Source organism: Alternaria burnsii (assembly GCF_013036055.1).
Source record: "Alternaria burnsii strain CBS107.38 chromosome Unknown 698, whole genome shotgun sequence".
Classification (NCBI taxonomy): Eukaryota; Fungi; Ascomycota; class Dothideomycetes; order Pleosporales; family Pleosporaceae; genus Alternaria; species Alternaria burnsii.
In genome coordinates this window covers 1,428,794-1,452,477 of record NW_024066111.1, presented here as the reverse complement: position 1 = coordinate 1,452,477, position 23,684 = coordinate 1,428,794, and the positions used below count along the sequence as shown (strand labels likewise).

Here is a 23,684-nt window from a genome sequence, read left to right as displayed (position 1 = left end):
TGCAATGATGGATAGCCGTGTGTCTGAGACCTTGTCATCGTAGCATCGCATAGTGATCCTCATGGAGCGAGCGTAAGGGGCAGGTGTGAAGACGGCAGAGGTATACACTCACGAGTGTTGTGAAATCACGTTGCCATAGCGGTTGTGTTGCAGTTTAGGCTGGACGTGATCGTCTCGCATTCGCTCCAACGGTTCATCCGCATAAGCGATATCATACGTACCGATAGTTGGCTTCTGCTTTGCGCGAGTCGTTAGGCGTATACTGAGATAAAGTGGTGTTGTTTCGCTAGTGCGAGGTTGAAGAGTAGTTGTCATGGTGAAAAATACGTATGGTATGCAGTTGTTGTTGTGACGAATAATAGACAAGATATGCGAAGACTGAGGCAGCTTTGGCGGTGTCATGTGTTTGGTTTAGGAGCGTCTTGGACCCTTTCACTTATGTTTGCTGTTCTGTCTATTCTCGCGGTCTATCTCTAATGCCCGCTTGGCGGTCTCTGAGATCCATGTTAACCCGTGCTGATTTCATCATCTACCTTCTTCCCTCCCTTGTTACCATTAGTATTGCTCATTATGTCCAAGCAATTCGGGCAAGTAGTTGTCTTTACCTCATTCAACCCATGTGAAGAACATGAGTATGAAATAACCAGGCGAATGGTTTACGTTGGACACAAAGTGTGATTCGTGATCATTTAGTTGTTCCGAACGACGAGAGTCGATGATACAACCATGTGGAATCTCGCGTTACTCTTACAAGTCATTCACACAGCCGAGCGTGCAGAAAGTCTTCTTCCCCGATAGGCTAACACGCGGGTAAGAAATTATGAGTCCCATAGAAGCGCTTTCAACGTTCCATCCGCTTGAGCCTCTCTTCAGCAGCCCTAGCTCTCCGTTCTCTTTCCATTCTAGCTCTCGCTTCTGGCGTCAAGCCCCTCATTTCTTCCTCTCTCAAATCTGCTCCAGTCTTGACAGGTAGCGCGCCTAATGACTTGCCCTTGCCTAGCCTCTGCTGCTTTCTCCTGACCTCTTCAGCCTCGCTTTCTTTCCGTACGCGCTCGGTCTCAGCCTTCCGCCGGTCAGCCTCAGCCTTACTTTCTGCAGCTTTCTCGGTCTTTTCTTGAGCATCTCGCTTGTCAGCTTCAGCTTTGGTGATGGCTGTAGGCACTCCGGCTTTCTCCCAATCCCAAGCTGACTCTCCGAGTTCGGAACGGGCAACACGGAAGGCGTCACGGGTTGCACGGTCGCCAGTCAGCGTGAAAGGGGTCCGCGCTTCGCCACTCATCAGAGCTGGATCGACACCGGCTTTCGTCAGAAGCGCGAAGACGATAGGAGCAGAATTGAGCGATGCAGCAAGATGCAGCGGCGTCGGTGTGTGGTGATTGGTGGGGAGAAAGTTGAAGCTTGGTGGGATGTTGTTTGTTTTGAGGTAGTTGAGAAGCGCAGGTACTTTCGAACGCTTAATCATGGGTATAATCTGTGAAGTGTGTAATGTCGCAGCCTCTTCTTCTTTTGTTGGTTTCTTAGGCTTAGGTTTTTCTGGGATTGGTGTCGGAGCAGCCGCTTCTTTTCTAGAAGAATCCAGAGCAGCAAGCGCTGCTTCATCGATAGCACTTTGCTTCACTCGAGTGAGTTCAATAAACGCACGCATCAGCTCTTTTTGAGTCGCCCGCCGGGTACTGAAGGGAAAGCCTCGATTGCGTGGGTCATTATGACGCAGAACCTGTCCTTCATACGGACCAAAAAGAGTTCTCCGGTTCGTCGCGCCGGTTGCGCGTACGAAGATCAAGTCTGCGGTATCGATCATGTTCTTCCAGCTAGATAATAGCTCACGAACTTCAGCGATTAATGCAGTCTCGTTGTAACGACGGATCGATGAACCGGCAGAGTGTGCATTGCCTTTTGCGTTGTCGTTGGCTGATTGCGAACCTCCCTGTTTTCGTCGTGTGGTGTACCTATGGAATGTCTTGTGCGCAACTACGGTCGCCGATCGCTCATCGAATCCAGTGTGATTCTTTCCTATCTTCGGTGCCAGTGCGACTATCATGGCAGCGAAGTGGCCACCTCCTATCATGCATAGGAAGTAATGTGGCCCGATATCTATGCCTGGTGGCGGGACACCGGCCTCATTCGCCTTGATCTTTGGGGGTTGCTTCGGAGAAAGCTGCTTCTTGCGTAAAGCGTCCAAAACATGCGACTCCTCTTCCTGCTCTGTATTCGAAAGAATGGCGCGATACACGCCTAGTGACATGTTGTCGGGTATTGAAGGAGACGTGAACCACATCAACGGAGGCTTGCCAGGTCCTCTCTGCTTCTTCCGTGAGGAAAACTCGTCAAACTCGGGGTCTGATATCTTGGCCTGCTTTTTTAATAGCGCACTAAGCGTGGATTCTTTGGCCTTCGTTCCATCTGCATCTTCATCCTCGTCGGATTCTGATGACTCAGACCCTGATATGCTCTCGTCCAGATCTCCGATCAGTTTCTCGAACTCAGCCTCGCCTACAGGCTTCGCACCTTTTATCTTTTGCTTCAGGTTGTATCCATGTAGGTCTGATCGGACGTGATTGCGCTGGTCTGCAAGAGATGCAAAGCTGAGCCCACAGAGGTTGCACGATGTCGCTTTTGCCGGGCTGTTGCTCTCTTCTTCGGCGGTATTGGAAGAGTCGTTTGCAGTCGTCGGTATTTGAGGCGGTGTCTCTTCTATCGGGTGCTCGGGCTGGTCTTTGAGAGTGAGTGTGGCCAACAGCTCTTCGGGCAGATCAAACACTGTGGACGTTAATTCCATGCGCGCTCGTGGAGGGAGCAATATTTTACCATAGAGAGGACGCTGTAATAGATGGTCACTTTTTTGCGCCATCTGAGATGATCAAAGTCGCGGTGACGGGCCGTATATCGAGAATAGTTTGTGAACAAGAGATGTGGAGGGGCGCGTTGTAACTTGAACATGACGTACATTATAGCTGCCCTCCACGCGAGTCATAGCTTGACGCTAATATCTCACTAGCGCGCTCAGCTCTTCATTCACCCACCACCGATTCTATGAATGGATCGCAAAGTCTCATTTTTGATTGGAAAGAACGCAGAGTAGCTGCATTGATCTTCACACGACTGATATTGCGGTACCACGTGACTGCAACGCAATTACGCGTACTCGGCAACAGCGACTTGTACGAACACATACCCCGGCTCTACGAAGTCTAACAACTGCAGCGGATCCGGCCCTTCGATACTGGCGGGAACGGATACGAAATCTATGCTTTGCTCCGCAAAGCACTGATGTAGCTGTGCAAAGTCTGGCGGGAAATGACCCAAGAAAGGCGGCCAATCCACCACAGCGACTTTCTTCAAGGACAGCTTTGGAAAAGCGATAGTAGCGAGATAGCGCAACATCTCTGTTGGCCCCTCCCACCCTCTCGAGCCCCAGTGCTCTTGCCAGTCAATCTCAAAGCTCATTTCTTCAAGTGTGGGCGGAAGAAGGCGTACCATCTTTGCTACAAAATCGGAGGTGCATTGTATCGGGTCGTCGTCATGTGTGATCAAGCCCATATCTAGCGAACGAAGGTTTGACATGTTGGAAGCCAATCGTGCTACCTGTAGTACGTGCTCCTGACGAAGCATCTGATGGTCACCGCGGATAGAGAGGTGCTCGAGTGTTGTGCGGTTGAGAATGAAAGCTGCTGAAAGCTCGCCAAACTTCGATAGGAGACTTCGAGAATGCATGCCACGCTGATCGTTGTTGATGTCCTGTTCATATGCGAAGCTCTTCAAATCTCTGCAAGCTTCGGTGAAGTATTTTAGCGTCGGCACCTCCACAACTGATCGCTTCAACACGATCTTCTCAACTTGAGATGAACCAGGGTCTAACACTGTCCTAAGCGGAATCTCATTATCCCAAACTCGTCTGTTGTCGGTGCGCTCGGGGAGAACTAAGTCCGAAGCGATGAGGTTCCGAAGTGAAGGAAGGAGGAACAAGTATGCTATGGCCTCCACTGACAGTGGACCGTGTATATTGATGGTTTGTAAGTGCACGAACCGATCCGGGTTGTTTGCGATCCTCCTGAACCAATATTCGCCATCAGGCCAGAAGGCTCTATCTGCGATAGCAAGCGTACGGAGATTCGGAGTGAACATTAGGAGTATCTCGATGAACTCGTGATCACACCGAAGCCCAGAAGAATCACGCATCAATCCGTCCTGGTGAGACGACTCTAGAGACTTGATGCAGCTGGAGAGGACGGCTTGATTTTCCTCGGTATCGTCATGATCGTTGAAGTTGTGCCTCCATGTAATGTCCCGAATTCGGTTTGCAAGTTCCGGGCTGGATCGCAACGTACGCAGAAGTGGCCACGGACGTCGTACTAGAAGACTTTTGTACATATGATCCACAGAAAGCGTGTACATGCGACGACTAGTCAGGCTTAGATTGCATATATCCTTAGCGTTATCGTTCGGCATGCGTTCGATGATGCTTATGACAAGTTCGTTGGGAAGAGTATCGAAGCCCGGTTTGGATGGGAGATTAGTAGCCATCTGGACTACTATGCCGTCTGAGTGAACGGCTGGTGAAGGTATACTCCGCCGTTGACGGCTTGCTACGCATTGAAGCTCTTGTCCCATTTCGCAAAAAGAAATTGACGCCAAGTACGATGACAGGGAACAGGAGCTTCCCCGCGTTGTGAGAGACGCTAATGATTTAGCGATTGTCGAACCGGTCAAGCACGTGTTAGCTGTGTCAGCCGCAACGTAGTCTTGTTTGCTAGTGCTACACCAACACGCACCCAGATCCCGTACGAAACTTTGTGGATACCGTCTATAAATGCTTCAAAGATCGTATACGCACACTCTGCTAGCCATGATTAGACGATGGGCGGGAAAATCTGCAATGTGTCGCAAAATATTCCGTCCTTTGGATCCAAAGCCAACCAGGCTCCCCGTCTTCCATGACGGCCAGTGGCTCTCCATTCTCAATCTCTTCGTAGACTATGTCAAATTGCAATCCCCGGCGTTCATATAACCGCTTCAAACTGATGACTTGGTCTTGGAAAGGGAACCAGCCTGCAAGTGCTGGCCAGTCAACGATAGAGACGTGCTTCAATTTAGAGTTTGAACCAGTAATGGCTTCAGCCAAGTACCGTAAGATATCAACGAAGAATTTTAACCGGCATTCTCCATCACGCTCGTAAGCCCACTGGATCTGTAGAGCTTCGAGTGTGTCTGGAAATGCGGCTACGATCCTAGAAGCTATAGTTGGTAGATCTTCAGATTGTGCGAGATCCAAGCCTTTGAAAGTGCTGACACTACAGGGACCGATGTTCAGAGTACGAAGCCTTGCTAGTACAGGACCAGTAACGTGGTGACAGAGCGATGTCAACTCTTCATGCGTCACTACTGACGACTCTATACGTAGATGCAAACTTTCGAGAGAGCTATCTGGACCCCAGCATAAGTTGCCAACCCACGGGAAAATGGACGGCTGCATCCCGGGATGCAATGCAAGTTCATGACACACATGCTCGTAGGTGAAACTCTTGACTTTGTTAAGTTTCTCAAGGATACCCACTGCAGACGGGACATGCAGATCTGACTCCCGTATAACCAGATGTTCAAGAGACGAACCACTCGCCAATCGTTGGTCAACGTAGTATTCGCCGTCATGGGCCCATGAAAACTCCCTGTCGGGTTCTTGGCGCATATCGACGACTTGTGTAAGATCTAAGGCGTGTATGGAAGGCAGAGTCAGAAGCGGCACAATATTTCTCAGGCGTAGAGGACCGAATACGGTAATGGATCGAAGACTTTCGAAGTGAATTGGGTTGGCAGCCAGGCTCTTGAACCAGTAACTGTGGTCGTCCCATTGCCATGCGTCGTATATAGTAATTTTCTCAACCTTGGGCGTGGAGAACAAGAAGAACTCCAGATACCACCAATGAACTTCATATTCGGAAGAGAAGCCTATGAAGCGTCCAGGCAAGTCTGTGGAGAGATCTGTCGTGTCCAGAATAGCCCCAGAACTCCTCAGTATGTTGGCAACTGTATGCCTATCGCCTAGAGGTAGGCATCGACGTCGAGATGGTCGATCCCAATAGTTCTGATACCACACCACCTCCTTGACATAATTCATGAATTCATGGCGTTTGTCTGGATGCGACAGCGCTATGGTACGCAGGAACTGCTCTGGGGAGCAACCTGGAAATCTTCGATAGAGTCGATCTATCGTGAGACGACGAAATCGCGAGCTTGTCGCGTTCAAATCGCGTAGCGTGAAATAGTCACCTGCATCCAGTTGATCTAGGATGAGGAGAATGAGTTCGTCAGGGAGGCTATCGAGAGCGTTGACTGATATCCGTCCTGTGGTCATCGTTGCAGGCAATGTTTGAATGCGCGTCGTGTCAAGTATGTCCCGAGGCTCTTCCCAAGATCCGATTGTTTTCTGGGAGTGGATTAGCAGCTTGGCGATCGGAGAAAGTGCACGGCAACGACGAACATCAACCACCATTCTTCCTGACTCTGTTTGGAACCTAAATGTTTCGTTTTCAAGCCCACGTTGTAGTCAAAACATGACAGACGGGATGCGCAACATGTTCTGTTGACAGAGCGCTTTCGCAGCACAATCCGTCCCCTCGGCTCGCTTCCCACGCCAAGCAGCTGATGCATACGCCCATGTCGGCTGGATATTACAACACTGCAGCAGAGCGGCGCAGTAATACGGCTGTAGAGCTGGAGCTAAGATATTGTTCCTCGCATACGGGTCGCCACACGCCTGCCGTCCGTCTAGTACACGACTTTGTGCTCAGCATAGATCATCTATCGGTTTGACGCTTGTTCGCCCGTCGGCTGGTTGGGCAAGGTGACATAGATGGCGCTGTCTGTTTCCAATTTGTGGTAAGCGCTGGAAATCCCGATCATGCTGTTCTGGTGGAGCATCTGCGTTAGTCGGTGGCCTGTTCCGCTTGTACTGCAGTCTCTTTGCGTCGGTACTTTGAGTCCGCATGTCTAGACGAGTCTCTTCGTGGCATTAATGCCCGGAGAGGCGGCAAATAACTAGCCATCACACGAGAGGTATGAAAACTATCCATGCTCGACAAAGCCAGGTCCTGAATCCGGACGCGCTTGTTCCAGGTGCTGCATGCCTAGTATCCGCAGTGTTACGACTCCTTACGCATAAAAGGATCCCTACTTCCTCTGCAAAGCGGTTGAAGCAGTAATCAGCTCCTTTGTATCTTGAATCGGCCCATCATGCGATTCATATTCCTACTTGCCCTTGCTGGCAGCACCATGGCGGCAAAAGCACCCGAAACTGATACCCTAGCTAAAAACGGGCTCGACCAGCTATGGCTTGACGTCGCCAAACATCCCAATAGCTACTCGACGAAATGTACCAAAAGAACAGTGGCTCGACGACGTGAATGGTACGAGATTAACGAAAGCGATTTGATTACCTTTCTCACATGATACAGGTCCAAACTCAAGCGTTTAGAGAAACTGAATTACATTGACGCTGTTCAGTGTACTGGGCAAAAGAAGGCCAGAACTCCGGCTGCCATTGCTGCAGGGGCTAAGAGTCGCTACGATGATTTTGTTGTTACTCACATCTTGCTAACGCAATACACGCACGGGAATGTACGTTCAGTTTTGCTCTCTAATATTTCCTCAGAATGACTAATGTCTATAAGGGCAACTTTCTGTCGTGGCACCGCTACTTCATGTGGGCGTGGGAACAAACTCTGCGCAACGAATGCGGGTACAAGGGCTATCTCCCCTACTACAACTGGGCGTTGTGGGCTGATAACCCTGCTGCTTCTCCACTCCTCGATGGCAGCGACACGAGCATCTCGGGAGATGGAGAGTACGTTCCCGGACGCAATGTTAGCTGCGTGCCTAATCCAGGCCGATGCTTTGTAGAAATTCCTCCCGGTAACGGAGGTGGGTGCGTCGCTTCTGGACCCTTCAAGAAGTAAGCACTCATCTAGGAGCAATATCTGCGTCGCCTACGTACTAACTGAATTCCAGCTGGAAGATGCATGTCGGACCTATCTCGTCTCTTGACACTACTGTACAGCCAAATCCATCCCCTGATGGTCTTGGCTACAACCCCAGGTGTATCAAGCGAGACATCAACACCCGCTCATCATCCGAGACCACCGATGTCAACGTCGCCGGACTAATCACAGACAGTGCCAATATCTCCGCTTTCCAAAACATGCTTCAGAACCCTTCTCCAGGAATACTCCGTGTTCATCTTGGTGGTCATCAAACAATCGGCGGCGATGCTGGTAGCGATTTCTATAAGTGAGACCCCTTGTACGAATGTACCTGAGATATATACTAACTTGGTATCTCCACCTTTGCAGCTCTCCGTCTGACCCGTACTTTTGGAACCACCACGCACAAATTGACCGAATTTGGTGGATTTGGCAGAATCAAAACTTGAAGGAGAGACGCTTTACTATTGCTGGTACCCTTACTTTCCAGAATGTCCCACCAACAAGAAATGCGACGCTGGATGATGTTATGACATTTGGGGAGTATCTGGGCTTCCCAAATATGACTATCAAGGAGGTTTCGAGCACGCTTGCTGGACCCTTCTGTTATATCTATGAGTAGGTACGCGGTGTAGACAATTGATCCAGTATCACAGATCCTGCAATCCAGCATCCACACACCTCTCATGATCTTCGCAATAACCTGTCTAATGTCTCCCTCTCCACTCTTATCTCAATCCTCCACGTCTAGATCGGAAGGTAGGATGTGCTAACGTCGTTCATGAAATCAAACAGCCTACGATGTCTGATCTGCAATCAAGGGCGGCCCTATCGCCCCAAGGTTCTACCACGTTTCTTGTCTATATCTTCCACTCTTCTCCATGCTCACCAGATAATCCTCTGCGCCTTCTCTATCCATACTGCCATGCCCCTGGAAAGCTTCAATGAGCGCTTCGCGTACAGCCTGAGGCATTTTGCCCGACGAGCCGCAGATATATAAGATGCCAGATTTGTGGAAAAGATGCGAAAATATCAGCGAAGATTGCTGACGGACAAGGTCTTGAACGTAGACTTTCTGGCGCTGTCGTGTGGTTAGCATGGGCGTCAACAAGTGGAATTGAAATCTTACCTGGTCTCGGGAGAATGCCGCAAAGACTTCTAACGGCACGCTGGAGGACTGGAGCTGCGCCCATTCGTCTTTGAAGAAGTAATCTGACTCGGCATTACGACAGCCAAAGAACAGTAAATCTTTTACAGGTTCGTCATCTTCCTGCGCGTGGCCATTCTGGAGTTTGTTATGCTCCTCGCGCCATTGTACGCGTTGGTATATTAGCGAACGCATGGGCGCTACACCTGTTCCTGGCCCAATCATAACAACCGGTCTATCGAGTTCATCTTTGCTCACGCCAAGCCCGCCTCGCGAGAGCGTGACCGTGATTTCTTGTCCTGCTATGAGCGAAGCGATGTACCGCGTAGCAACACCTTGTCTTATTCTTTTAATAATTGTCTTATACTTTACTATCGCAATCAAAAGCTCGATTTTTGTTTTCTTTTCTAGCTCCGTGGTAGGGTTCATCGCACTCGCGATGCTGAACTGGCGACCGCGTAGAGTAGGAATGATACTGCACACGCGCTGCCAAGGTATCTTGACAGATTCAAACTCCTGTAAGACCTCTAAGATGCTGCGGCGTGGACGCGTGGTGTAGTCATATAGCTCGTCCAGATATTGAGGGTCCGTAAACTCAAGTAATCTTGTTTTGTGGAATTCGTCACTCGTGTAATGCGCGAGCTGGGCGAAGAACGACCTTCGGGGAATAACGATAATATCGAGATGGTTGGTTAAAAGCTCTCTTAAGGTTATCGTACTACCTTGCTCCATATTTCGGATGGGCAGAGTGGCGTGGGAAGGTGTCGACGACGATGAAGGGACGAAGCGGAGAGGTACATCAGCCCTGGACGTCCAGCCCATACATTCGAGGAACTGAGATACATCGGAGGGAAAGTTCTTGGGGTAGATTGTAAGCACATCACCTGGGACGTATGGATGTGTCTCTGGTATTTCAAACTTGAGGTGCCGGACGTCCTGCCAATGGGTCGTCGGAGTGACTCTCTCGTTGCTTGTGATCTTCGCAGTAAGTCCGCCGGATATGTTGAGAAGATCAGACGGAGGGGCATCAGGCGCGTTGCCGTTCAACGCAGGTACAGATTCGAGTTTTGGTGAAGGTGCTGCACCATCGTCTATAGTCTCGAGCAGCCATTTCGGGTCTAGCAGAACATTGTCCGGTATCGGCTCGATACCATCAGCGAGCGGATATGAGGCGAGAAGATGTTGGCGGAGTTTCGTTGACCATGGTAGGAAGGAGCCGTCGATGCTTTCGAATAGTCAGACATGTGGTGGTAGTCGGGATGAAGTTGGGGTGTGTGTAGAAGGATGACAAGTCGAAATGACATAAGAACCCACAAAAGAAGGCAGAATGGAAAGGAGCATCGATGATATTGACATACCCCTCTGGATGCTGCTCGTCTGACTCGCCACGATCGCATATCGGCTGCGCTCCAAGTGCCACGAGCCGGTTGTATAGCTTGCGATGCGCCCAGTTGTACTTTGGATAGGACGTGTCACCAAGACCAAAGGATGCAAATCTCATGTGCTGCAAGCATCCTGGCCGCAGTCGAGTGCTCCGGATGGCTTTCCAGAACTTCTGGCTGTTGGGTGGTAGTTCGCCCTGGCCCGTGGTGGAGATGGCGATCAAGACGACGTGATGTTGCAGCAGTTGCCTCTACCAACAGTCAACCATGGTTCCTTGCACGCAGCGTCGCCGCGAACATACTAGAGTGATGGCGTTGAGCTCAGCGACGTCGGTGTCGAATCTCAGTCGCTCAGCGACGCGTCCCATCTCCTCAGCCACATCCTGCGCGTTGCCTGTCTCGGAGCCGTAGACAACCAGGGCGCGGCGCGGCTGCAGTGCACTCGACATGGCGGTAAATCCGACTCGAGTGATGGGAGATTGGAATGCAGGCCCCCCGGATCCAGTGCATGAAGAAGCGGTGCACTAGCGGACACGTCAACGGCAGGCGGGTCTTTTTCATGCTTCTAGCGGCAGTGGGCGGTGGGGCGGAAGTGAAGCTGGAGCGTCATGCAGCGCGCCAAGCTGGAGGTCTACTGTGGCGCTAGGGCGACGTGTGGCGTCGAGCTTGGCGAAAGCACTCTCGCAACAGTGAGCGAGGTGCGCGGTATGCAGGTGAGAGTGCTCCCTCGGCGGTCGCAGCCACGATGCACCTGCCTGCGCCCTCTCGAACGCCGTCCATGCTCGCCCCGGCCGCCTAGTCGCCGTTTCCCCTATCCATGCACTCATGGTAGCTGCTCACAGGCAAGTGGGCCCTTCATTGTGCGCAGGGGCCGCTTCCGTTACCGGATGCGGCCAAGCCCCATGGCTGCGCTCTTCAAAATAATCTGCCTGGGCGAGGCCTGCTCCCTTTCTCCCCCATCAAGTCAACAACAGAGACCAACCACGCACCCCATCACCCCAATCCTCTCTCAACCTTCCCCGGGCTCGTAGCTACCCACTCCACACCCCCCTCGTCAACAGTTCCACCAACAGGCGGTTCGACAATCCCATCAACCACTCAATCACCAACTACTGTTCAAGGTTACCTTTACCGGTCTACCAGGACGACAAGTTTCCTCAACCTCTTACACGTTCGATCTCCACTCGTGTTCGTCAACCACCCAAACTTCAGCAATCATGTCCGCACCTGTCGACAGTGTCACCGCCCAGATGGCCACCACCTCCCTCACCGACAACGCCGCTCCCGCCGCCGCCACCACCACCACCACCGCGGAGAGCACTGGCGCTCAACAACCCACCGCAGCCGAGGACGAGGCTGTGCGTGCAAGCGCCGCTGAGGGCAGGCGACTTTACATTGGAAACCTCGCGTACGCGACCACCGAGGGGGAGTTGAAGGAGTTCTTCAAGGACTACCTGGTGTAAGTGGACCCTGTTTTCTCCACATGACGCAAGAGGGCGAAGCTAACACGTCGCACAGCGAGTCCACGACCATCCCCACCAACCCGCGCACCTCGCGCCCCGTCGGCTATGCCTTCGTTGCCCTCTCGACCCCATCCGAGGCCGAGCGTGCCATTGCTGAGCTCAACGGCAAGGCCATCCTCGACCGCAAGGTCTCCATCCAGCTTGCCCGCACTCCCGAGGCCCACGCTGAGGGCGCCGGCAGCGGAGCCGAGGGCAACACTGGCGAGGCTCGTCGCCGTACTTCCACCCGTGGACGTGGTCGCGGTCGTGGCCGTGGCGGCCGTGCTGGACGCGGTGGACGTGCTGTAAGTGCCCTCCCACACTACAAATTGTGTGCACAAGCTAATCAAATTCCACAAGAAGGCCGATGCTGAAGGTGCCGAGCAGGTCGAGCTCTCCAACGAGGCTCCTGCCGACTCCACCCCTACAAATGTACCCGGCCAAGTTGCTCCTCTAACCGAAACTACCAACGAAGCGCTTACCGCAAAGAAGGGTGCCGACAAGTCCGCTCCCCAGGGACCCCGTGAGCGCAAGCAGCGCGGTCCTCCCGAGGATGGCGTTCCCTCCAAGACCAAGGTCATGGTTGCGAACCTGCCGTACGACCTGAAGGAGGATAGGGTAAGTTTACAGACTCCCTTCTCGCAGCGTATGCTGACTAGTCAACCAGCTTCTTGAGATCTTCAAGGACTACTCCCCCACTCAGGCCAAGATCGCCCTCCGCCCCATCCCCCGCTTCATGGTTAAGAAGCTCCAGGCCCGCGGTGAGCCCCGCAAGGGCCGTGGTTTCGGTTTCGTTACCCTCGGCTCTGAGGAGCTCCAGCAGAAAGCTTGCTCCGAGATGAACGGCAAGGAAATTGAGGGCCGTGAGATCGCCGTTAAGGTCGCGATCGACTCCCCCGGCAAGGAGGATGATGCTCCCGACGCGCCCGCCGATGGCGAGGCTCCTCTCACCGAGACCGCTGCCACCAACGAGACTCCCGAGAAGGTCGTCGAGAACCCTCCCGCCACCTCCACTCCCGCTGCCTAGGTAGCGGCTGCTGCTTAGACGCGTGCCATCCCCAGCGAGTCGCGTCAGACATTGCATTGCGCTGTGGATTTGTGTATCGATGTTTCTGGTCTATCGATGTCTACCATTTACCTTGATAGAAAGATATAGGCAAGCGCCTTTAGCATCTTAGTGCGTTTCGAGTTATCGGGTTATATCCGCAAAAGTGCGAATTCGGAGTCTATCAGGTGTCTCATGGTGGACTTTTTCGGGTTCTTAACGGTTACGGAAAACTTACGTTAGCTGGTACGAGAGATGAGATATCACATGAATGAACAAACAAACAATCCTACCGTTTATACGACGGCTGATGAACATCTCTCCTCATACTGTGGGTGTCATTCTCGAATTATGTGCATGGACCTGTGGACGGCTAAATTAGAAATCCGATAATGGGAAGATAATATAGTTCGACAAAACAATGCAACAGTTCATGCTATTGTGCGATACTATGGAATGCATTGCCAACTATTTCTCAAAACCTAACTAGCAACGCGTTCGGCACGCATCTCATGCGCGTAAGATCTCAAGGAAACCCTGCTGTTTACACTGCACTCTATCTCATTCATACTTACACTCACAACACCTTCCTACTAATGTCGACATTAAGGACCAAAAGCAGAAGTGATGACCGATAGAGTATAGACAAAATTTACTCTGTGGCTCTAGTCACTTACATCCGAATCCACTTGAAGAGATTGTTGATCCCTCGTCGTCTGATTGCCACTTTGTGCCCATCTTCAACGGTCACTTTGACGTCCGTCGCAGCCGACAGCATAGAAGTGGGGGAGTCGGAAAGCGTAGCGCCGAATGGACCGGAAGGTATCCTGAACGAAGTGGCAAGATAGAGAGATGTTGATGTCGTGATAGATGCTGGGACTAATACTGTTGAGTTTGAAGCAGGCAATGGTGTAGATCGGGGCTCGCAACGTTTGCATTGCGACCTTTCCGATGATGCTATGGCGATCGTTATAAATAACCAAAGTGCCAACTCAGCTAAGCGACTTACTAGGTAATGGGGTAACAGCGCTTGCCGAAGACGCAACAGTGCCTGCTAGCACTTGAATACTGGAAGGCGAAGCAAGGTCCATAGTCTGAGACATCAGCAGCAGCTCTTTCGATGGCTCAGGCGCCCCCGAGTCGCTAGTCAAAGCAGTAATCACAGGTATACCGCTATAAGTTGGGGGAACACTACACTCGCCATCTGCTCCAGCGGGCCCGGCATCAACAGGTATAGGACGACCGTTGCGGTCAATATCGGCCACCGTAACACACCAATTTGTTCCGATGGGTATCTTAGACGGCTCCGCTGCTGATCGTGCTGTTATATACGGGTATCCTTGATAAGTTGGAGGTGAGATGCATTCTCCATCTAGCCCAGCAGGGCCCGCGGCGATAGTGATAGGTTTGCTGTTTCGGTCCATGTCGACGACTGTGATGCACCAGTCGACATCTAGGGGTACGTCTCTCGGGGCGGCTATCGTTGTAGTCTCTGCAAAAACAATGGTTGTTGATGTGGTATTGACGGTGACCGTTTTGGGACCTATCGCCACTTGAAATTGTGCTGTAACATGTTAGCTTTGACGGATTTTGTTCGGGGATACAACTTGCCAAGTGGAGCGACACCATCGGTGGGGGAAGATGATTGATTCCCGCTCGCTGAAGTAACAATCGAGGCCTGTTCCGTTATTATAGTAGTGCTCGTCATAGTCACTATGAAAGTGGTCAATGACGTGTCGCCGGATGCAGCTAGTGATGGTAAGATGGGCTGTGGAGTCACTGTAGTCGTCCTCGTTACCGTGACGTGCATGGTACTTGATCCGGTCGACGGAGATTCAGACGACGGTATCACCGCTGGCGCGCTTGGAGTGACTGGTAAGACAGAAACAGGTATGCTTGGGGGCGTCGACCCAACAGATTGAGATGATGCTTGCGAGATAGCTGATGCGCCAGTAGGGAGCTTGGCCTGTGGATTGCCACAGCTCAAGTTCCTGATCCTTGACTGTCGAGTGTTGGTATCAATGATGCTCCAATCAGCCTTCTGTTCTGGTGTTGTATCTTCAAGTAACTCGAAGTAGAATGTAGTGTATTTACCAAACACAGCACAGCCAGCTTCGCTCCAGAACTTCTGTGCTTCGTTCACACCCGCAACTGCAGCGCCGTGTGATTCGGTATCAGTAGAGGGCCAGCCCATCTCAGCGATCCATACAGGTCGGTTACCTGCGTGCTGTTTGACTTGCTCGAGAGAACTTTGGAAGCTTGTGCTTGCTGATTCGATGCTGTCTTTATTCCAATATGGATATGCAGTCATGCCAATAAAGTCAGCGTTGTCCACCACTGCATACTTGGCTGTATCGACGTGGCCAATCGGCTTGTCCTTCATGTACTGAGCAAATGACGAGGCAGCGATGTCTTTCTTGACTTGGGCGATTGTTTGTCCGACAACTGCTGCAGTGACACCTATCTCGCCGGCCTCCTCGGCACGGTATATGTCTTCACTGCCGATGGAGAGCCCAATAACTAGATCTGAAAGGGCTTGGCCATGTTTCTTGAATCCTTTTTCGAGTGCAGCCATTTCATCCTTGACGTTCTCGTCCAGCGAGCCGCCTTTCTGTCCTGGCGTGATCCAGAATCCTAAGAGCAGGTTGGTCTTGGAGTCGACTGCTGCATCGAAAGCTTCAGTAGGCTCATTGACAGTGCCGGCTGCTTTGCAAGTGAACAGGCGCGCACTATCGAAGGGTATGTCGGTGGTGAGATTTCTTGCTAAGTTGAAGCCATCAAGAAAGTCTGCCTTCTTCTTGACGTTGGCTTCCAGGCTCCAGAAGGCGCCATAGTTGAAACCTGTAAAGACCTTGCTCGCGGCCTGCGCGAGACATGAAGAGAATAAGAAGCAGAAGAAGTATCTCATTTCGAAAGCTGGGTTAGGGGAGTGAGACAATAGGAAGATGTGGTGAGAAGAATGACATGAATAAGAGAGGCTACAACAAGACTCGATATAGCAAGTCTGATTTGGATCTCAGTGGCCATCACGCCCGTAGATCGCATAGTGATGGGCTGTTGGCTGTGACAATAGTAGACTGTAGAATAACACGCACATGCTGCCCTTCACGCAAAAGACTATACGTATTGAGGCAGACAAGGTTGCAGTACGAATTCCATGATTTCGATAAAGTGAATGAGCATGCGTCTGTGTACCTTTGCATACTGACGTAGATGCATGTCGGACTTTTTCTGTCGCGTGCAAAAGTGAGTCACGAGGGTCTGACTGAGCCGTCGATGAAGAAGTTGGTTTCTGGTGGATGTGCGATGGCTGTGGGCCTGTGGTGGAGAAGATGGTGATAGTGTTGCATCATCATGTCGCTCCTCATTGGTCAGCCATCGTCGACTCGGAGAAGCTCTAGTTTCCCCGTCCCCGCATCCTCCGAGCTCGCATGTTTAAATTATTATTAGGATGAGCAATCCGCCACGGAACAAGCAGTCAGCCCGCCACAATGTCTCTCGCACGCTTTGGAGGAGCTCTCGCGCGCGCAAGGTGCTCGCCGCGGCCGCAATGGCACGCAGCGTAAGTTTTCTTGTCCGCGAAATCGAGAACCAAGTCTAATTGTTTGCAGACGTGCACTTTCCAGCTCCGCAGCCCGCACCGCCAAAGCCGATAATGAGCTCAATTCGGTCAGCAAGCACATCACGCAGCCCAAGTCGCAGGGCGCCTCGCAGGCTATGCTGTACGCCACCGGCATGAGCGAAACGGACATGAACAAGGCCCAGGTCGGCATCTCGTCGGTCTGGTACTCGGGCAACCCGTGCAACATGCACCTGATGGACCTGAACCACAAGGTGAAGGAGGGTGTAGAGAGGGCCGGCCTGCTCGGAATGCAGTTCAACACCATTGGTGTTAGTGACGGTATTTCCATGGGCACAAAGGGCATGCGCTACTCGCTGCAGTCGCGTGAGATCATCGCCGACTCAATCGAGACAGTCATGGGCGGCCAGTGGTACGATGCGAACATCTCCATCCCCGGATGCGACAAGAACATGCCTGGTGTTATCATGGCCATGGGACGTGTGAACAGGCCTTCGCTCATGGTGTATGGCGGTACTATCCAACCTGGCTGCGCTAAGACCCTCGAGAATCAGCAGATCGATATCGTTTCCGCTTTCCAGGCGTACGGCCAATTCATTACAGGCGAAATCACCGAAGACCAGCGTTTCGACATCATCAGACATGCCTGCAACGGGCAGGGTGCTTGCGGAGGAATGTACACAGCAAACACAATGGCTACTGCGATTGAGACAATGGGCATGTCGCTACCTGGCTCTTCATCCAACCCGGCCAACTCCAAGGCGAAGATGCTCGAGTGCTTGGCAGCAGGTGGCGCTATCAAGAACCTGCTCAAAGAGGACATCCGACCAAGCGACATTCTCACGCGTGAAGCGTTCGAGAACGCCATGGTTGTCATCAGCATCACAGGTGGTTCGACCAACGCTGTTCTTCACTTGATCGCGATTGCAGACTCGGTTGGCCTCAAGCTCACCATTGATGACTTCCAGAGCGTCAGCAACCGCATTCCGCTACTGGCAGACCTGAAGCCGTCCGGCAAGTACGTCATGGCCGATATTCACGACATTGGTGGCACACCTTCGCTCCTCAAATTCCTGCTCAAGGAAGGTCTCCTTGACGGTAGCCAGATGACTGTGACTGGCAAGACGCTGAAGGAGAACCTGGAGAACGTTAGAGATTTCCCCGCTGAGCAGAAGATCATCCGACCGCTCAGCGAGCCCCTGAAGTCTACCGGTCATTTGCAAATCCTGAGAGGATCCCTTGCTCCCGGTGGCTGTGTTGGCAAGATTACTGGTAAGGAGGGCACCATATTTACTGGTAAAGCCAAGTGTTACGATGCCGAGGATGACTTCATCTCTGCTCTCGAGCGGGGTGAAATCAAAAAGGGCGAGAAGACCGTTGTTGTCATCCGGTACGAAGGCCCCAAGGGCGGCCCCGGTATGCCTGAGATGCTGAAGCCCAGCTCTGCCATCATGGGCGCCGGTCTCGGCAAGGATGTCGCGCTCATCACAGATGGCCGCTTCAGTGGTGGTAGTCACGGATTCTTGATCGGTCACATCGTGCCCGAGGCGCAAGAAGGTGGACCCATCGGCTTGGTCCAGGACGGTGATGAGATCACCATTGACTCCGAGTCGAATGAGCTGAACATTGCTGTTAGCGAACAAGAACTAGCAGAGAGGAGGAAGAAGTGGACTGCGCCCGCACTGAAGTATCAGAAGGGTACGCTTTTCAAGTACGCGCGATTTGTCAAGGACGCTAGCCAGGGCTGCGTTACTGACTCAGAGTAATCTTTATAATTTTACGTCGTTTATGTCTGCATGTATATGTATACACTCGGGGTTGGAAAAGTTTCGTTTGGAGTTCAGGCAGACGATAATTGTACATTTGATCTTTAGTGACTTGCTTGTTCGTTCTGGTTCAATCAGACTGTCATCGCTGCGATGCCACGAGTATGGTCATTCGTTAGCGGCAACTCGGCGACATCCTGGTTTCAAGATCCTACTGGTACTCTCCTGCTCACCTCTTTCATCATGTACCACAATAGGAACTGCGCTTCTCCGCTGGAATCTTGCATCTCCTGGCTTACCGCCTCAGGGAACTCCCTACAGTTAATCCAGGTCTAGCAAGAACAGCTGCGTTCACCTCACCATGTTCTTCGATAATATATCCATCATAGCCAACGAAGATCTACCCTTGTACCATGCCGTGCACAAACAAGCCAGGATGGTACCAAGTCTTTAACAAACACATTTACTATCGTCTTCTCGCAGCATTTGTCATATCACCCCACCATAAAGACTACGTCCGTGAAATGATAGTGTGGATATATATCATTGGGCACTGTTTCTCGACAGTCTACCTCACTGAAGGTAGGTTATGAAGCATGATCCAGCTTGTGAACGCCGAATGCGCCTGTTCTGCTCCGAGTGGGGTCGCTGATGTTGGAGATCTTGGTACATAGTGGGGCGATTAGTATGAGGAGGCGGTCGTGGGGGATACAAATCCTTTTCATCTCAGCTGAGCAGACGGACGATGGTAGCGATGTATGAGTCGGGTTTAGTCATGTTGGTAGGAGTGAGGGTGCAGGGAATCTGACCGAGCAGATGCTAGATTGCGGACCTGTATACTTGAAAGTTGAGGTCTGGCATCACCACAATGAGTGATGATGTTGCGTTTGGGGAGCCAAGAACCACAAGGATAGATGCGCTGCTTTGATGATAATTCATGGAAGGTAAACACTGCTTGATTAATGTGAAAAGCCTCTGGTTATGTTTGTGGGCCAAGCCGACATTGTGCTGTATAGGAGACCTAGAATACGTATCTAGAAATATGTCCCGAGTGCTTGATACTCCTCAGAAATGATGCAAGGACATAGGGGACACAGCAACATCAACGCTTGATCCTTCAAGGACGAAAATGGACCAAGGAGTTCTACGTGCTTCTACTATGCTAGAAGAAATCCTGTTCCTCATCGAACGTCGGACAACCGAACACATCTTAGCTGTTGTAAAGAGAGCTATATGACGGAATTCGTCGTTCTCACATGATGATTGCATGGAAAAAAATGACGAGATGATATAGGCCGCATTGCCAGTGTCCAATGCCCTCACCCATGCTAGTCGCATTGTTTGGACAGTAGCAAGTTGGTCTAATGACGAGTCGAACTGGACGGGACCTTGCAAGTCTTCAAGGACTTTAAGTTGCAGAGACACGGCACACAGATTCTTCCATGAAGATATGAGACCCAGACAAGCACATAGGATAGAACTAGGGATTGATCCAGTAATCAGCAAGGTTATGAAGTTAGGTGTGCAGCCATTGTGAACGCCGCTGCCATGTATCTATTTATCACCTGTTCAATGTGAGGAATTCAATAAGCTATAAGGTATGCAGCGTCTCATTGACCAGCTTGTTGCACGAGCCCTCACCAACCAACGAGCGTCCTTAGAGGACGTCCACACAATATCGGAGGAAATTTGTTTACGATCGAAGACAAAGGTGCATGCCACGAGCTGTCTTGACACTGTTCAAGATGCGTTGAGAAAGTAGTTGGTGCATAGAGCTGATGGCTGAACTTGACAGGGCTGTCAACGTCCCAGAGCGCCTGGGCCTTGATTGATATGAGAAGCAAAGAAGAGACCTGGGAAAAACTCCGAGATGAAAAGCAATAAAACATGCGGGAGAATCTTCCGGTGACTCTCGGCACATCTCATCCCTAATCCCTTCCTTTGTCTTTTTCTGCGTACATGGTGTAGATTGAGTTCCGCACCGTCATCTCGGTGGGTTTTGGCAAACTCTGAAGAAGTCGCTGAGGGGTCGCACGTGGAAGCACTGACCGTATTGCGGCTGGAGACAGCACCTGAGGTGTTTCATCACGTCGCTGCACCTGCAGCATTACAGCCTCAACTTCACCATGGTAAATTCCGCAACTTTAAAGAGGTGCAAAGGAGTCGCGCAAATCATTTGGATGGCGATGCAGGGCGAGTACTGTGATCTGTATGCGCAACTCCCGGGAGCATGGTTTCCGTGCAGCATAGCTTGTTGCACCCCTGACCCGGTGTTTTGGAGTGTTTGCTAGATGGCCAGGTGTTCGTAGTGGACAGCAAGGTCGCTACGCTGCTTGAGTCTAGATAGCAAGATCGACGGTGATACAGGCTGAAGTCCGGGAGAAAAAGGCGAGATCTTGCCGGCAGCAAGAAGCAGCGACGAAAAGGCCATTAACACTTTGCTTGGATAACATGGAGTTGCGCTCGCATCGAAGACCGGAAAACCGCAGAGTGGCATATCGGCGAACTGTATTGCGCTCCACCAAGGGATCTGCCATAGCGTCTTGCGCTAGATGAGCGTTAGTGTGGCAGATCTCCCCTATCTCGTTAGCAGCGTACATCACGAAGTCTGAGTCAGCTTGGGCCTTCGACGCGCTAGACTAAAACTGCCGATGTTGTTGAAGCATTTTTCCGAAAGCGCAAGATCGACGCCTTGGGATGCACATCTCCCGAGAGACGTAGATCGTCAGGGGAGCAGCCTTGCAACGCAGACGTGAGGCACCCCAAGGGATCCATTGGGGCAACACGTGGAACAGCAAGCCTCAGGATGCCGTACCTGCCGTGCATGCTCCACGAGATGAGTGCTCAGTGTGACAGAAACTTACGCACTGTCACGACGACCCTTCGCAATATCGCCCGCAGGGCCAATTCCCCAACCCAACATCAAATCCCCCACCAAAGCTAATAGGTACATCGACATCTGTGGCGCAACACAACTTACTCGAACATCCCAAGCAGCGATCCGGAAGCTCGACGACCGGGATCCACCCTCAGATACGCGCTAAAGATGAGGCCATAAGTCCCTTTTACCCTGGTACGTGTGGATTATACCCCAGAACATCCAATCTTACTCCTCACGACGACCAATAAGCTTTCATAGTGGCCGACGTGCCAGAGCCTCATTGGGAACGGCAACATCGGCCAGCAGGTGTATGAAGATCGACAATGTGTGCGGCATGACATGACTAGACAAGCTGTAGTCCCAGCGTTCGCACTATGGTGTAGCCTGGTGTAAAATGCCTGGCCCTACAACGACGGCTGCAGCTTGCCTTAGGCTTTAGCGTACAGTAGATTGTCGATCGGCTGGACAAACTGAATCGGTGTATCAAAGTGGTGAGCATCTGGGTAGACATATAAACCACTCCGTAGACCACCAAACAGTCATCATCCAACTCATCACATTCACTTTCGTTCTTTGCCAGTCGCTCACTTCGCTTTAGACTTCTAATACTCGTCCTTCCTTGTCGACTATCAACAAAACTATCAAAATGCGTTCCACAATCGCCGTATCCGTCTTTGCGCTCTCCGCCTCGGTTCTCGCAGCCCCTACTCCCCAGGTTGCTGCTGTCTCTGGCCTCGTTGGTGGTCTCACCAGCACTGTCGGCTCTGTCACCAACCCCAGTGCTGGCAGTGACAACTTGATCTCTGGCAACGGCAACAACAACGGCCAGAACAACGGCAACGGAAACTCTGCTGGCAATGCCAACGGTAACAACAACCAGGCTGGTACCGGCAACGCTGCTGGTAATGGCAACACCTTCAACCTCAAGCCTCTCGGTGGCATCCTAGGAAACGCCAAGCGTGGTCTTGTTGACACCGTCGAGGGCGTCCCGGTTGCCGGACCCATTGTCGATGGCGTCCTTGACGGCCAGGGCGGTCTGCTCAACGGCGTCACCGTCGGCCCTACCACCGACTCCCTCACTAAGGGTCTTCTCAGCCGTGGTCTTACCGACAGTCTTGACCTCAGCAAGCTGAGCCAGACTCAGCTCCTCTCTCTCCTGGGCCAGGTCACTGGCGCCCTCCAGACCGGTGATGCTACATCCGGTGTTACTGATACGGTCAAGCCCGTCACTGGAGGCCTCTTGAAGCGCGCGGGTACCCTCCTCCCTGGGGTCACCGACACCCTTAACGGTGTTGTTAGCACTGTTGGCACTACTGTCAACTCTGCTAAGGGAAACACTGGCTCGACCACTGACACTGTCAAGCCTGTTACTGGCGCTGTTGGAGATCTCGTCGGCGTTGATGGTGTTATGAAGCGCGCAGGCACTCTTATCCCTGGTGTCACTGACACCCTTAACGGTGTTGTTGGCACTGTTGGCACTACTGTCAACTCTGCTAAGGGAAACACTGGCTCGACCACTGACACTGTCAAGCCTGTCACTGGCGCTGTTGGAGATCTCGTCGGCGTTGATGGTGTCATGAAGCGCGCAGGCACTCTTATCCCTGGTGTCACTGACACCCTTAACGGTGTTGTTAGCACTGTTGGTACTACCGTTAACTCTGCCAAGGGAAACACTGGCTCGACCACTGACACTGTCAAGCCTGTCACTGGCGCTGTTGGAGGTCTCGTAGGCACCAACAATGTCTTGAGGCGCGAGGTCCTCGGCGGCGTTACCGGCGCCGTCAACGGTCTTGTTGGCTCCGTCTCCACCACCGCAGGCTCCGTCACTGGTGCCACTGCTGGCAGCGGTAACTCGCTTCTCAACAACGGCAACGGCAACGGCCAGGGCAATGGCGTAAGCTTTCCTCAAACATATTGTCATCTGCACTCTCATGCTAACATCGATGTAGAACAACAACCAAGCCGGTAACGGTAACGGTAACGGAAACTCTGCCGGCTCTGGCAACTCTGCCGGCAACAACAACGACTTCAACGTAAGTCCCGAAACCGAGCTCCCCAACATCAACGGCCCGCTCGTCAAGCTGCCTGATGTCAACGTTGCTCCTGTGGTCAAGTCAGTCTAGTCTAGATCATTGGGTAGGAGTTGCTTGCTTTGGTCACACCTGCTGACAGCTTCTTGTAGCTTTAGATGAAAAGTCAACAATGATGGAAAGTTGATACACCTGTAACGAACTTCGCCTTTCGAAGACGCTTGACGACTGGTATTGGTCTGACGGATTTTTATATATATATACACTTTAGTAGTAGTACAAATGTACCGTTTTCACGCTTGTAATACTTGTTAAATCCTCCGTATCGCTGCAGCTAGCATCGCAGTGGTAGTTTGTGCCTTCTTATGATATCTG

General features: G+C 51.8%; 7 protein-coding genes across 7 annotated transcripts; 4 read left to right on the top strand and 3 right to left on the bottom strand.

The window, feature by feature from the left end:
* Nucleotides 1–841: 841 nt before the first annotated feature.
* Nucleotides 842–6,352, bottom strand: GT037_004656 (ankyrin repeat and zinc finger domain-containing protein 1; the record flags this gene model as incomplete). Its single annotated transcript, XM_038929703.1, has 4 exons — nt 842–2,851; nt 2,948–2,954; nt 3,176–4,352; nt 4,918–6,352. The coding sequence occupies 4 exons, from the start codon at nt 6,350–6,352 to the stop codon at nt 842–844; spliced, it is 4,629 nt and encodes a 1,542-aa protein (XP_038787975.1).
* Nucleotides 6,353–7,230: 878 nt separating this feature from the next.
* On the top strand, nt 7,231–8,598 carry GT037_004655 (di-copper centre-containing protein; the record flags this gene model as incomplete). Its single annotated transcript, XM_038929702.1, has 5 exons — nt 7,231–7,403; nt 7,452–7,614; nt 7,668–7,948; nt 8,005–8,283; nt 8,346–8,598. The coding sequence occupies 5 exons, from the start codon at nt 7,231–7,233 to the stop codon at nt 8,596–8,598; spliced, it is 1,149 nt and encodes a 382-aa protein (XP_038787974.1).
* A 222-nt stretch (nt 8,599–8,820) lies between these two features.
* GT037_004654 (sulfite reductase flavoprotein alpha-component) lies at nt 8,821–10,954 on the bottom strand (the record flags this gene model as incomplete). Its single annotated transcript, XM_038929701.1, has 4 exons — nt 8,821–9,057; nt 9,106–10,348; nt 10,482–10,756; nt 10,808–10,954. The coding sequence occupies 4 exons, from the start codon at nt 10,952–10,954 to the stop codon at nt 8,821–8,823; spliced, it is 1,902 nt and encodes a 633-aa protein (XP_038787973.1).
* A 768-nt stretch (nt 10,955–11,722) lies between these two features.
* On the top strand, nt 11,723–13,034 carry GT037_004653 (rnp domain containing protein; the record flags this gene model as incomplete). Its single annotated transcript, XM_038929700.1, has 4 exons — nt 11,723–11,964; nt 12,024–12,312; nt 12,368–12,625; nt 12,675–13,034. 4 exons carry the CDS (start codon nt 11,723–11,725, stop codon nt 13,032–13,034), a joined length of 1,149 nt encoding a protein of 382 aa, XP_038787972.1.
* A 691-nt stretch (nt 13,035–13,725) lies between these two features.
* Nucleotides 13,726–15,960, bottom strand: GT037_004652 (glycoside hydrolase family 17 protein; the record flags this gene model as incomplete). Its single annotated transcript, XM_038929699.1, has 3 exons — nt 13,726–14,009; nt 14,062–14,616; nt 14,868–15,960. 3 exons carry the CDS (start codon nt 15,958–15,960, stop codon nt 13,726–13,728), a joined length of 1,932 nt encoding a protein of 643 aa, XP_038787971.1.
* A 583-nt stretch (nt 15,961–16,543) lies between these two features.
* On the top strand, nt 16,544–18,398 carry GT037_004651 (dihydroxy-acid and 6-phosphogluconate dehydratase; the record flags this gene model as incomplete). Its single annotated transcript, XM_038929698.1, has 2 exons — nt 16,544–16,614; nt 16,664–18,398. 2 exons carry the CDS (start codon nt 16,544–16,546, stop codon nt 18,396–18,398), a joined length of 1,806 nt encoding a protein of 601 aa, XP_038787970.1.
* A 3,527-nt stretch (nt 18,399–21,925) lies between these two features.
* On the top strand, nt 21,926–23,402 carry GT037_004650 (uncharacterized protein; the record flags this gene model as incomplete). The annotated part of the gene is made up of 2 exons (XM_038929697.1): nt 21,926–23,173; nt 23,229–23,402. 2 exons carry the CDS (start codon nt 21,926–21,928, stop codon nt 23,400–23,402), a joined length of 1,422 nt encoding a protein of 473 aa, XP_038787969.1.
* Nucleotides 23,403–23,684: the final 282 nt, after the last annotated feature.